This window comes from Chenopodium album, chromosome 21 (genome assembly GCF_948465745.1).
Source record: "Chenopodium album chromosome 21, dcCheAlbu1.1, whole genome shotgun sequence".
Lineage (NCBI taxonomy): Eukaryota > Viridiplantae > Streptophyta > Magnoliopsida > Caryophyllales > Amaranthaceae > Chenopodium > Chenopodium album.
This window is the reverse complement of record NC_137854.1, coordinates 41,371,830-41,385,755: the sequence shown is the minus strand read 5'-3', so window position 1 is coordinate 41,385,755 and position 13,926 is coordinate 41,371,830. Positions and strand designations below refer to the sequence as shown.

Genomic DNA, 13,926 nt, shown 5'->3' with positions numbered 1-13,926 from the left:
TACCAATGGGAATTTAAAAAAATAATAAAAGTGTAAGCTAATAAAGGTGCCAGCATATGCGGGCCCGGTAGCTAGGGCGGCCCATCGCTCAGCCGGGCCTGCCATTGGGTTGTATTGTGGTTGGAAGCTTGTCATTGCCTAGCCGGGCAAGTGCACCAGGGCAGGATCCTGGGCTTGCCTTAAGCTTCCTTGCCTCCTCTTTTTATCAATTGCGTTTGTGATGCTCCTTGGCTTAATCTCAACTTCTCCCTTGGACTTAGAATTTCGGTCCAATGCTTCTAAAACTAACCCGACTTGCTAAAGATGGTCACAAGTCTCAAGTTCTCTTTCTTCGTTGAGCCGTTAATTAATCACTGGGCTCGTAACGCCTAGCTCGGAAATGGGCTTTGGACACCGGTCATATGTGTGTGCTTCATGTCCAATGCTTGTAGTGGCTAAGTAATCCCGGAAAATGCCTCAAAATCTGCAATTTCTTATAAAGCAATACTAAATCTACAAAAAAACACAAGAAAACGCATATTAGTAATAAAAATAGCTCCGAAGAGCCAAAATACTCCTAATTATGAGTGAGAGACGGGATGAAACACTGTTGACCTTAAGTTTTGATGATAACTCAAGGAACCTAAGCAAACCCATAGGTGCTTTAACTTTTGTCTATTAGCTTTGATGTATTGACAGGTTTGTGTATGCAACGAAGTTCTAGAGTCAGAATGGAGCATGAAACAAGGTCGAAGGATGAGCTATGGATAAGCATAGAAGACAATCAGAAGCCAAGTTCCTTGAGTGAGGAACTGAAGCTCCAGAGTCGAAGCTTCACAGTGTGTCAAGGAGTCTAATGTATCTTTACTATTTATTTTAGGCTTCTTGTATATATGTTAAGTACATTGTTAATTGATAAGGTTTAAGTGGATTTAATTTTATTTGATAAAGATTTTATTTTCCATATTTGAACTTGTTTTAATCTTATTTCGAAAAATATCTTTTTAGTTAAAATATCTTATTAATTAAAGGATTTTCTGTTTTATATCTATCCTATTGTTTTGGAAAATCTGACTTGGTAAAAACTTTTTTGAAAACGGCTCTTTTACTTGGTCAAGGAAGTTGAGAGAATAAAGGAAGCAATAATCCACTTCCTTGTAAAATGCTTCAGCTTGCTGCCCAAGCATCCATGAACTACACTTCCTAATTTTATGGAAGTTGTGGTTTAGTGGGAGTTAAGGCAAACGAAAATATTTCAACTTCTTTTCTCTAGTATAAATAGGATTGGTTTTCTGTTTTAAAAGGTACACTTGAGCATTACAATCCTTAGCTTTTCAAAAAGAGTCAAAAATCCACTTAAGTCCTTGAGTGTCTTTGTACTTAGCATTTTAGAGTTTAACCTTGAGTTGTATTGGGGTAGAGTTTGGGTAAACTCTAGAGTGTTTAATTGCTTTGAGTGAAGCAAAGAGAAAGAGAGAGATTTGAGAGTTCAACTGATTGAGGGATCAGTTGAAGGGGAACTTAAGTTCGTTGAGGAACTTGAGTTTAGGGTCTTAATTTGTAATCGATTGTTTGCCCTATTATTATTAAGAGTTGAGTTTAAAATCCCTTGTGGTCGTGATTTTTCTTCTTGATTAGGGCCAAGAAGTTTTCCACGTAAAATCTCTCTTGTACTTTAAAGTTTTTGTTTAAGTTCCTTTAAGAATTCCGCAAAAATTACCCTAATTCCTCTACAATACAATTCACCCCCCCTCTTGTATATATTGTTCATTCGAGTCAACAAACACTATATTAAATAGACACATCAGCCTTCACCCAACTCCTAGCTAATAATTAACTACTCACTGCATATACTATCCATCTTCATCAACATCTTAACATGATTAATTTTATTTGAAGTAGCTGGTATTGTATCAAAAGAATTTTTATTTTTTTAAAAAATATTAGTGTACATTCAAATGATTCAATCCAAGCATTTAGATAATTTATGATTTAATCACCCTTGCTTTGATGTCTAGATTCATCCTCTTGAAATTCTATCCTTACTTATAAAATTGGCTTGATTATTCTTCATCTTTCATGTAGCTAAACACATTTGTTCTTCTTCTTCTTCAAGGAAGGAAAAAAAAAAAAACACACACACACACACACTTGTTCTTTGGGCATAAGGTTACTTTGACTCCACCTCTAAAGTGTCTTAGAGTGGAGTGGTGTTTAATCTTATGGAAGGTAATGACAATACAATGTGCACCCTGGTTGCGTTGGAATTCGTTTTCAAAGTCAGTAACGAAGTTAGGCCACACCATCTTCCTTTTGATCAAACAATTACATTATTCATTCTATTAGTTTTTAGCCTTTGAAACACTTATTTTTAAAACAACTACCACCAGCAAACTAGATACAAGTCGCACCAAAAAAATTTCAAAAACCTTGTTTAATTTTAGTACACCGTTTAGTTTACTCGATAAGAATCTTACTTGAGATCTTAGATACGTAATATTTAAAATTTAGTTTCTATCAAGTGAGGGTAATTGAAAGTGTAAATCCCCTTACTTTACACCCTTACTTTCAAGTACATGATCTGTAAATATTGAAAAAAAAAAAGGGTAAGAGTCAAAGTACGGTCAATTGGATCTTCTTTACTCCTTTCGTTTTTAAATGCTTGTCCTACTTTTCATTTTCGTCCGTTTTTAAATACTTACTCCATTTACTTATTTGGAAAATTTTACAATATTTTATTTATTTATCTCAATTAGTGGACTCAATAAAAATCAATTTTTTTTAAATTCATATTCTCTTTTCTCCAATTTTCTCAACCACTTTATCTTGTTACAATTTTTTATACTTCTTTCATATTTTATTACTTTCTCCAATTTCTTCTAAAACTTCATGCATAGACAAATGAAACAAGTATTTAAAAACGGTGGAAATAATTACAAAAATAAAAATTAGGACATGCTCTCATTGATTGAATTGAACTGAACTGAATATTTTATAAGAGAAGGAAATTAGAAGCTGAACTGAACTGAACTGAAAATAAATATATGAGAACAGACCCTTACTGGTACTTCTTTTCTTGTCAATGGTGTGATGAGTTGACCATGTACAGTCCAACATTCACTATGGTCAATTATTACATCAGTACACTTCTTTCAATAAAATATCACATCAAAAATAAAAAAGAAAATATAATAAAAGGAATTGCCCTTGCGTTGCACGGGGTGACAAGAAGAGCCACGTGAGAGTACACGAGGCAGATTACATGCTAAATCTTGGCATTCTTATCAGTTTTACTTGTCATCTTACTCATCTATAGTATTTGTCGATAATTAATAAACAAAACAAATAATAAAATCACTACGGAGTACTTCGAAAAGTTTCATACTCAAAAGTAAAATAAAAGTCATAAAGTCAAAATAATACCCACCCGTCAAAAAAAAAAGTCAAAATAATATTACATCCGTTTTGTAATTTTGGAATACTATTTACTATATATATTATTATATATTTTAAGATTGTAAATAATATAAAATAAGGTAATATTTCACAAAAGGTATTTACCAAATATAAATGGCAGATCTTGAACATTGGATAAATTCATCAATAAATAAAATTAATTATAAGTAGAAAAAGTAAGTCAGTGTTTAGAAACACATCAAAATTAAATTGAGTCAAACATTGTTAAACAAACGGACTTTATAACATTCTCTACTCTTAACAGTTAATTTTTACATCCCCTGATTTCCAAAAATTTCATTCTGCCAATTTACCACGAAAATGATAATATAGAATGTAAAAGTTGATCCTTTTTGTTTATTGAGTAAGGGCCTGTTCAAATTTATTAAACTGAGCTGAAGTGAACTGATTGGAGCTGAACTGAACTGAACTGAACTGAACTGATTGGAACTGAACTGAACTGAACTGAGCTGAAATAAATATTTTATGTGAGAGGGAAATTAAGAGCTGAACTGAACTGAATTGAACTGAACTGATTGGAACTGAACTGAACTGAACTGAACTGATTAGAGCTGAACTGAACTGAAATTAAGTAAATGTGAACAGGCCCTAAGAGAGTGCGATTGTGAAATAGCTATTATATTAATAAATTAAAGTTCGTTACTGCCTCTGCATCTAATTTTCAGTTCGATATTGTTTTTTGTTTTTATGTTTTATAATTTTTTTCCAATACATAAAATCAAAAACACTAAACCAGAAAAGGTAATTTTATCTCTTGTCAAAAAAAAAAAAAAAAAAGTAATTTTCCCTATCTTGTTGCCAGTTTTCTTAAAAATCATAATTGCAATATATATATAAGCATTCATAACAAATCATGTGTAGCTCGATGTAGTTAATGTTAATTTATCCTCAATATTTTCTTTTTTAGTTTCTTGTACATAGACCTTATGGCCTCTATGTTTTATATTTTCATTTTTGTTATATCAATTTTGTATAATTTTTAGTGATGTACAATCAAATAAATTAATGGTTAAAGTCAAGTGTAAAGGTAAATAAAAGTAAAGCCGCCCCCATTTTTCTTTTTCTCTTTTCTATCTCCTCTCTCTTTTAGGGTTTTAGTTTTCTTGGCCGTTTTGGCTAGAAATAGTATAATTTCTTTGGAAATAGACTATTTTCGACCCTTTTTCTTTAATTCAATTTAGTTTTTGTTTGTTTTACATTTTTGTTTGTTTGTTTTGTTCTCTCCATCTGTAAGAGTCTGTTCCTATTTTCTTGGTTTGTCTCAATTTTCTGGGATTTTGATTCTCATTCATGGATAAGAATTTAATTTTTAGGGTTTTTATAATAATTGGAAAGGTGATTTAGATTCCTATGGGTCTGGATTTGTCATCAACTAGATGATCAAAACATCAGCACAGATTGCTGAGGTCTCAACTTGGAAAGATGCAAAGACATCAAAAATCATTGCTCGAGTCAAGCTTGAAGCGGTGGAGTATGAGCTATGCCAAATATGCAAATTAGTCATAATTTTGATTGTAAAAGTTATGATATTTTCTCTAAATCTGTGGTTTATAGATCTTTATTATAGTAGATGTCATATGACTATTATTTAATGATATTATTACTTCACGTTCAAAAAAAAAAATGTTTAAAGTCGTTAATTAACATTGGAGACCGAATAAAATACAAGTGAATACTCCCTCAAATACTTGCTTCATTTATCCATGTGCGGAGTTTTGTGAGAAATTAGAGAAAGTAATAAAATACGGAGGTAGTAAGGTTAGTAGAAGATAAATTAGAGGATAGAGAATCTAAAGGTAATAAAATTAGGTCTCACTAGTTGAGAAAAATAAGTTAAATATTGTAAAAGCTTCCAAATAAGGAAATTGAGCAATTATTTAAAAATGATCAAAAATAAAAAGTGAAGCAAATATTTAAAACCGAGGGAGTAACACTTACTGTAGTAAAACGGAGGTAGTAGGAAACTACACCTACACCTATATAACTAAAAGCTGAGAATGTTCAATGAATCATATATTTTTCCAACTCTTCTCAAAAATCTCTATTAGATCATATCCTTTAGCTTACGTAGGTACAACTAATTTTCCCCTCTCTTCATTGAGATTTATTTTATGCTCTTGTTTTGTTTTTGTTTTTAATATATCTGACTCTTAATAAATTTTTAATTTGGCTTAGCTTTCAGAAAACAAGAAGACTGGTTAATTATTATTTACTTGGAGATTTATAATGGAAGCATGCCGACCAGTAAGTTTTGTTTCATTTTGTTGGATACTTTAGATTTTTAGTTTCTAAGAAAGTTTTTTCAATCTAGTTCCTTATTCTGTGCTTATAGTCATGTTAATAGTGTAATTTGAATCATCTAACGTTATAATCAAGGCCGAAAAGTATATTAATGTTGATGATCTTATTCTCAATCTATGTGAATTGGTTCATGTTCATTAATACGAAGTACTTATTTTTGTATAACCACCATCACTTCTCTCATCTCTTTCCTCTAGAGATCAGCAACAGCATAAAACATAGGATGCTTTTTGACTTGTATTATATTCAAGTATGCTAGTTAAGACTAAATAACTTCCGTTTCTTGTTAGTTGCATTAGTTTGATATTTCACTCACAATCACCAATTTATATGAATTGGGTATCATATTTATATACTATGTATTTCAATATAAATACTATGTATAAACTATAGAGTGTCGATATTTGGAATTTTAAGTAAGTAGAAATATACATTGAAATGAATGGACGAAATCTTATTACATGATTATTTTTTTCGTACATAAATTGATAAGATAATTGTATCAATTTGAGGTTCTCTGGCATTTTATTTGTTGTTATATAACTAGGAATGACATATCAAGCGGGTTGATGGGTCAGTTCGGTGTTAGGGAGATGTTGGACTAACAAAGCTTCTGACTTTTTTTTTTTTTTGAAAACAAAGCTTCTGAGTTCTAATAGATCCTATTGTATGTGTAAGGATTTTGAAACGCTCTTTTTATTTCTACTATATTTTAGGTGCCAAAAATATGATTATCAGTTAATACACAAATTATACAAGAGCATACGTAACCAAAAACGATATTTAACCCATTAATAGCAATATTCACCGCTATGTAGTTGAATTGCGGAAAATTCATTACAGCATTTTAACAAAATATATATATATATATATATATATATATATATATATATATATATATATATATATATATATATATATATAATTCAAGTCAAATCAAGTGTTGCACATTAAATTTAAGTAGTTTGAGTTCAAGTAGGAGTACATCCAATAATTTCTAACTAGTACTTATGGCTTATTTTTGGAAAGTTCTTAACACTTTTATTTTCGTCCCCATTAAAAAAATTCAATTTTTTTTTATTTTTTATTTTTTTCTATCCCATTTTAAGCAAATACGGAGTATCTATCTTTTTATATGGACCTTACCCGTCTTATTCCATAATAAGTCAATATGTACACGTGTTCACTACAAATTCTTAAATGGACTTGGTTCACACTAATTTATTGTGGACCACTAACATTAGAGAAACTATTTTTGTTTTATTAATAAAAAAAAGGGTCACTATAATTATAAAAAAGATCATTATGTTAAATTAAAAGTCAGTTTGGTAATATATAGGCCTAAGTGGTTATTTTTTTTAGTGAAACATTTTATATATTGGTCAATATGAATAATAAAGGCCACTATGTTACAATTAGGGTAATAGCGTCATATTTCAAGTTTACGATATTATTAAACGTTGTACTAGTTTTAATAAAGGTTACTATGTTAAAAATAAGGTTACTATATTAAAAATAAGGGTCACTATATTCAATATAATGTCAGTTGCGTGTGTATAGACCTCGGGTCCACAATAATATTATTGTGAACCAGGTCCATGCAAGTCTTTTTGCATTTTCACTCATTTTCTATCTTAATCCAGTAATCCACATTATAATATGCTGTGTGTCCAACTTTTACTGGTTAGAGCCATGATTCTAAGCTATTAAAACAATAACCTAGCTCAATCGAACCCTAATACTATAGAGTATGTACAAGAGTTATGCACCTCTGCATAATGCATTGGCGAAATTATTATAAATTGATATAGACCTTGGATTTTAATTCGCTTAATATTTATAAATAGCAAGTTAAAAGATAACACATCTTGTAATTAATCTGACTATCCGAGCTCTATGAGTAAAAGATAGCCCTAATTTTGCTAGATGTTTGTTTAGTAGTGTAATTTCTCTCCTCGTTTTAATTTCTGATTACATATAATTTTTGTTGTAAACTTTTATTCCTTTTGTTTCATATATATAGGTTGTGATACGTAGTAAAGAAGATGATGAAAATGACACAGCCACCAGCGATGTCAGTGGTGCCAATGTTAATACTATACTACCAGAAATCGTGTTAAAGGTACTCGACAAGAAGATCCTCTTGAACGTCTATTGTGAGAAACGAAAAGGGATTTCAAAGACGATACTTGAAGAGCTAGAGAAGTATGACTTGAGTGTTGTTACTTTTAGCATGATTCCTTTCGAGAATACGACCATGGACATTACTGTCGTTGCACAGGTAATCAATCAGACTTTCTTCCATCTTCTTTTGTAACAAATTATCACCAATATCGATCTTATCTATTAGTGCAACAATTAGACCATGTTTTGATTTTGTTTTATATATGTAGATGGAAAATGGTTTCAACCAGAATTTGAAAGATCTTACTAAAACTCTTCGCTTGGCTCTGGTTGTGGCTAGCCCTGAACACTAAAGACCAGCATGATGGAATATGCAATGAAAGGTTGACGAACTATCTAAGACGTCTTTTACGTCCAAACAATGTAACATAATGGTTGAGACTTGGAAGTGTTACTATATATAATAAGTAACACTTTAGTGATGATATATATATATACTACTATATGTATTCGCATGCGCTACATTATGTTATATAACTAAGCTCTTTTGCAACACTTTTTTTTATTTTTTTTATTTTTATTTTATTTTTATTTTTATTTTAAAGTGTAGATGGAAGACTTGTACGCATATTACCTTTAATCGTCATAAGTAACCTTTTAGTAATTATTGTAGCACTTTTATATTGTTTTTTTCTAGCACAAGAAACTTAGATTATATTAATAGGCTATAGCCATTAAATTGTACAATAAAACCTTTTAACTTTTTGTTACAAAACTTGGTGTTAATAAAAAAACCTGCTTAAACATAGCCCAACCCTATTGCCAAAACTACTAGTAAAGCAAATATTAAAGTGCAAGCTGTTGTTCAAAATACTTAGACATCTGCATCTTGGAATAGAAAATAAACCAATACACAGATTAAGTAGTAGCAGCTTCCAAATATGCTTCATAGAGGTTTTTCACGCACTCAGGAATGAGGTATCGCGTTTTGTAGCCAACTGCCATGTCCTGCCCATACACCGTAAGATTGTGCGCCAAAATATTATTTCCCTTTGGATATGATTGTAGGAGTTTATAGCTAATACGCAGCGGAAATAATATGAATCATATTCAATTAAGCACCTAATCCCAAGAATCACATGCATAACACAAAAGACACATAATCATACATTTGAAGCGTGAATTCCACGAAGCTATTCGACAGGCAAATCAGGGAGAGAATAGAGCCCCAAGTGTTGGTCCTCTACTTAGTCCACGAGATTCGAACGAGCCGTCCACCAATACTAGATTGGTCGAGTGATTGAGGAAAACCGCGATCACCACCTTTTCGGACAACCGACCACCGCACGAACCACCACCACCACGAGACACCACCGTGCGCCGAGGAAGAGCGAGAGAGCCGTGTGAGAGAGGACATTGAGAGGGGTTGGGTTTCGTGTTTGCTAATTCGGGTTTGATCAAAAGATCAATAAACTGCTTGCTTGCAAACCTAGGCACTTAGTCTATTTATAATCTCATTATAATTAGACTAGGGCACGAAGCCCAAAACCTCTCTTAATCCCCTACATGGCCGGCCACCTAGAGTGATGAGGCCCATGATGAGCCTCGTCCTCTAATGCTCGATCTAGCCCCTTTGTGTGACCTTATAGGATCCGTCCAATTGGGCTTTGGCCTATTTTACTAGTCCAAAGATCGTAACTACCTCTAGCTATGACAAAACGACGACCCAAATGTCCGGACTTAATTATCTCCATAATTTGATCCAATTATATATCTAGTAATTGCACACGACGAAGACATAACTCCTTCAATGATTAATAAAAGCCATATCAAAACTATTGAAAAGAGAAGTTGCATCACAGATAGCCGCTGCAAGCTCGTGGTGTAAGCAGCATAGTGCGCAAGGACTCAACATTTATTTACTCCAAAATCCTTTGCCATAGCCAAACCATCAATGATGACATAAAGTTCAATGGCCAAAGGATTAACAACATTGTATTTGACAGAAAATCCTATGTACCAAGACCTTGAAGCTCTTCCCTATTTAATTCAACCCTCCATATGTATTTAGTTTAAAGCAGCCTTCAGCTGGAATCCTCTATGTCCCTTGCCTAGCAGCAGTCTCCATGATCTCTTTACCCTTCACAGAATGAATTCTGCCATATAAGATTAATAAACTGCCAATCTACAAAAAATCTAATAAAAAGAGACATAGGGCCTAAGAATTTATGCTCAAAAATAAAAGTATATCTTTGATTCTAGATGATGATTAGGGATGGCAGCGGAACCGGAACCGACTCGGATCCGTGGATCCGGGTCGGATCAAGGTCCTACTGAAAAAAATGGATCTGGATCCGGGTTTGGCCCCTACACCTGAACCCAAATCCGTTTACCCGTTCTTTAATTTTCCTATAAAAAAAAAACTTAAATGGTTTGTTTCTTTATTACAAATGTTGATGATGTTAGTAGTGATCAAGATTAGCCTTTTAAGAGATGAATTTTTAATGCTCATATCGGATACATCGACATTATTTTTTCACTTGTACATTTGTAACATCGTACTTTTTTCATTGTGTATAATTTTTATTTTAAAATATAAGTTGTTTACTTTGTGCTTTTAAATTATTTTTTTAACTTTAATTTAGGTTGAACTTAATAACCCAGACGGAAGTTGAAAAATGCATTTTTTGACCCAAAAATTACATTTATTGCAAAAAATTAGATAAAATATATTGGACGTGTTTTGGACTTGATCGGATCCAGACCCTAATCCGTTGGACCCGTCAGATCTGGATCCGGGTCTCCATTTTCCATACCCGACGGATCCCCAGGTCAGATCTGGATTCTGAATCTTAGATACAAAAACGAGTCTGGATCTGAGTCCATCCAGACTCGATCCAGATCCGACCCGTTACCATCCCTAAATTGATAAAATCATAGTGAAGTGGTTTTACTAAGCACTTTTGTATTGTTACTTATCATTTCTTTTGTAATTGACCTTTATTTTTCTATTTTTCTATTATTATTTTTTATATTTATAACTAGTGGGGATGCAGTGTTGTAAGTACTACACTACTAAGGGCCTGTTCTCTTACGTTGAAATTCAGTTCAGTTCAGTTCAGTTCAGCTAAGTTCAGTTCAGCTGAGTTCAGTTCAGTTCAGTTCATTTCATTTCAGTTCAGCTCCTAATTTCCTTCTCTTATAAAATATTCATTTAAGTTCAGTTCAGTTCAATTCAGCTGAGTTTAGTTCAGTTCAGTTCAGCTGAGTTCAGTCAATGAGAATAGGCCCTAAGTATGTTTTATCGGAATAGCTGTACATACACTAATGATGATAACACAACATTATGCAAATTTTGCTATAAATAGAGTGAATCATTTATATATTAGAAAAGCGTGATTTAGGAGATAATAATAATGCTACGACATGCTGCATATAATATGCAGGACAGCAGCAGGAAACTCCTTTAAAGAAAAAGACAAAAAAAAACCACGTACATGCATAACGTTGAGGGAGTCCACCTAACTACTCTTATTATGATAAAAGGAAGATTAAGCAAATCAAACACAATTCAAAGTCTATTTTGGGTACTCAATTTACCTAGCTAGCAACAACAATCACAAATATAGAGGGAATAATTGACAAAATATCCCCAAAAAACGGAGGAGGTTAGTTCATGAACGATTTCTCACAATCCGGCGGATGCAATTAACAAACAATATTAAAAAACGATTTCTCATAATTTAGGTATAATCTGAGGCTGCTCCCCCAAAATAGCGATTGGGGTATGATTTCTCACTTAACATTTGTTTCCTTTCCCTTCACAGTCAACTGTCCACAAGTGAGTTATATTAATTACTTTTTTTTTTTTTTTTCACGTACACAATTAGTCAAACACTAATGTAACGTGGAAGAAAAAGAATGACATACGAACCAATGTAGGCTTCTTGCACCGTTAGTTGTCCATATTCCAGGCCCATTGTTTCCTGCGTATTTAACGCTTTTGTTACCTCAAGATGTCATGTATATACTTCATTGTATGGAGTATGACACCTATTACAAATAAAAAAATGTTGTAATAAAATACAAGATTACAAAATGATAATATCTTTGACTGAATAACATGGTACATACATTTTATTAAAATAATTGATTGTGTGTGAATCGTGATTGTCATCTTTGATTATTCTTTACACTAAGCTTGATAATTAATTTAATTCTGTTGTAACGCTGGCGATATATTGCATTCATAAGTTTAATATTTTGTTTACATCCGAAATTGATCGAGAAAGATATTGAAGAATTATTGTAAGGTGGCCTGGTGGTCGTCAGGGTATGGAGGATTCAATGTTGATGAACGAATTCGTAGAGAATTGTTTGGCTAACACCTCCTTAAAAGACATCCAAGCAATGATGCATGAGGTGAGCACTCTCTCCTATCCAGTCTCAGATAGCAACTCAACAAAATCGATAGTTGAAATTAACAAAGATAAGCAACATGATGCCATCCAAGAGTCTGAGGAAGCCATCAAGGATGCAGAAAATAAGACTACGACGCCGAGAAGGAGACCAAAGAGGCTGCCGGAGCAATGCCAAAACCATATATTAGCGGAACGACAAAGACGTCAAACCCTTAGTGAGCTTTTTATTGCTATGTCTGCTCTCATTCCTGGTCTCAAAAAGGTACATATATATACCGTTTACTTTTAGTTGAAACATAATGTACTAATTAATGTGTAATCTTGCTTTCCTTAGACCAGTTTTTGGTGATTTATATATATATATGAAAAATAAAATCATCATATATAGTCTTAAAATTTTATGGCCTTTGATCTTGATTAAAAATAGGCTATAAGGGACTATCATTTGGACTTTGGAGACGGAGGGAGTACATTTTACCACCACTTAACAATATCTATAAAGAAAGAAAAAAAACCGTTACGACGAAACCTGCTCTATTAAGATATTAGGGGTCATTTTTGTCCAAAAGGGTTTGATTTGAGGACGAACGAAATTGACAAAAAAAAAATGCCTCATTTCCTATATCACGCAAACTGAGGTATTTTTTTAGTACGCAAAATGAGACATTTTCATATTTTGTCAATGTTGACCTCAAATCGGTCTCTTAGAACCAAAATGATGTGCTCATTTCTCATATTTCATGGTAATTAAGGTGAATGGAAAGAGTATGAGAACATTGCATTCCGTGTGAGAAATAAAAAAACGAAGAATATTTATACTCCCTCCGTCCCCTTTTGATAGTCCCTTATGGACATTTTTCACGGGAATTAATAAACACAAATAAGAATAGTAAAAATACATTGAAAAAGTAAATTGACATTGGGTATGAAAAAAAGTAGAGAGAGAAAGTAATAAAAGTTCATGGGAAAACAAAATTTACATGGGAAAGTTAAATTTGCACAAATATTGTTGTAAATTAAAGGGAATTTTGGTAAAAAAAAATAATATTAATAGTTGTTGGAAAAAGCAAATGGGGTGAACATTTTGGGACTAAAATTTACTTATAAGGGACTATCAAAAGGAGACGGGGGGAGTATGTAAAAGAAGAATATAGACAACATTGTATAAGAAAAATATAAAGTTATAATGATATTTTAGGAATATGTGTATTTTATATAGGAAAGGTAAAAATTTGTGTGGGTTATGATAAATTTATTTGATATTTTTAGAAACAAGCACATAAGTTAAGGTCACCATTTTTGAAACAGGTACATCATTTATGATAGAGGTAGTACATTAAAATCAGAAGTACATTTCTTGGAGATGTTTTGAATAGAGTACAAGTTTATTATTGTAAAATTAGCTTATTTTATCAATATTAGCTAAATGACCACTACAATAAGCTAATTCTTGTGGTGTTTGGTGGGGATGGAGATGAGTTAAAGAGCTGATTTCTTTCTATAAGCTTCTTAGAGGAATAATTGTTGATAATAAAATCTACATTCATCATATCCCAAATAAGCTTTTTTCTAAGTTTAGTGAGACAACAATTTACAGGAATAATTCTGTTTGTATTTTTCAAGA

At 32.3% G+C, this 13,926-nt stretch overlaps 1 protein-coding gene across 1 annotated transcript; it reads left to right on the top strand.

Annotated features, from left to right (window-relative positions):
- Positions 1 to 4,832: 4,832 nt before the first annotated feature.
- On the top strand, positions 4,833 to 8,234 carry LOC145600863 (transcription factor bHLH19-like). Its single transcript, XM_081656716.1, has 3 exons — positions 4,833 to 4,922; positions 7,781 to 8,038; positions 8,151 to 8,234. Exons 1-3 carry the CDS (start codon positions 4,833 to 4,835, stop codon positions 8,232 to 8,234), a joined length of 432 nt encoding a protein of 143 aa, XP_081512842.1.
- The last annotated feature ends 5,692 nt before the right edge of the window (positions 8,235 to 13,926 follow it).

What these genes read in the sequence shown, in the direction of transcription:
- LOC145600863 (XM_081656716.1), top strand. Translation starts at nt 4,833, where the DNA reads ATGATCAAAACATCAGCACAGATTGCTGAGGTCTCAACTTGGAAAGAT. An exon ending in CTCGAGTCAAGCTTGAAGCG is followed by an intron (nt 4,923 to 7,780) that starts GTGGAGTATGAG and finishes TCATATATATAG; the next exon opens with GTTGTGATACGTAGTAAAGA. An exon ending in ACATTACTGTCGTTGCACAG is followed by an intron (nt 8,039 to 8,150) that starts GTAATCAATCAG and finishes TTATATATGTAG; the next exon opens with ATGGAAAATGGTTTCAACCA.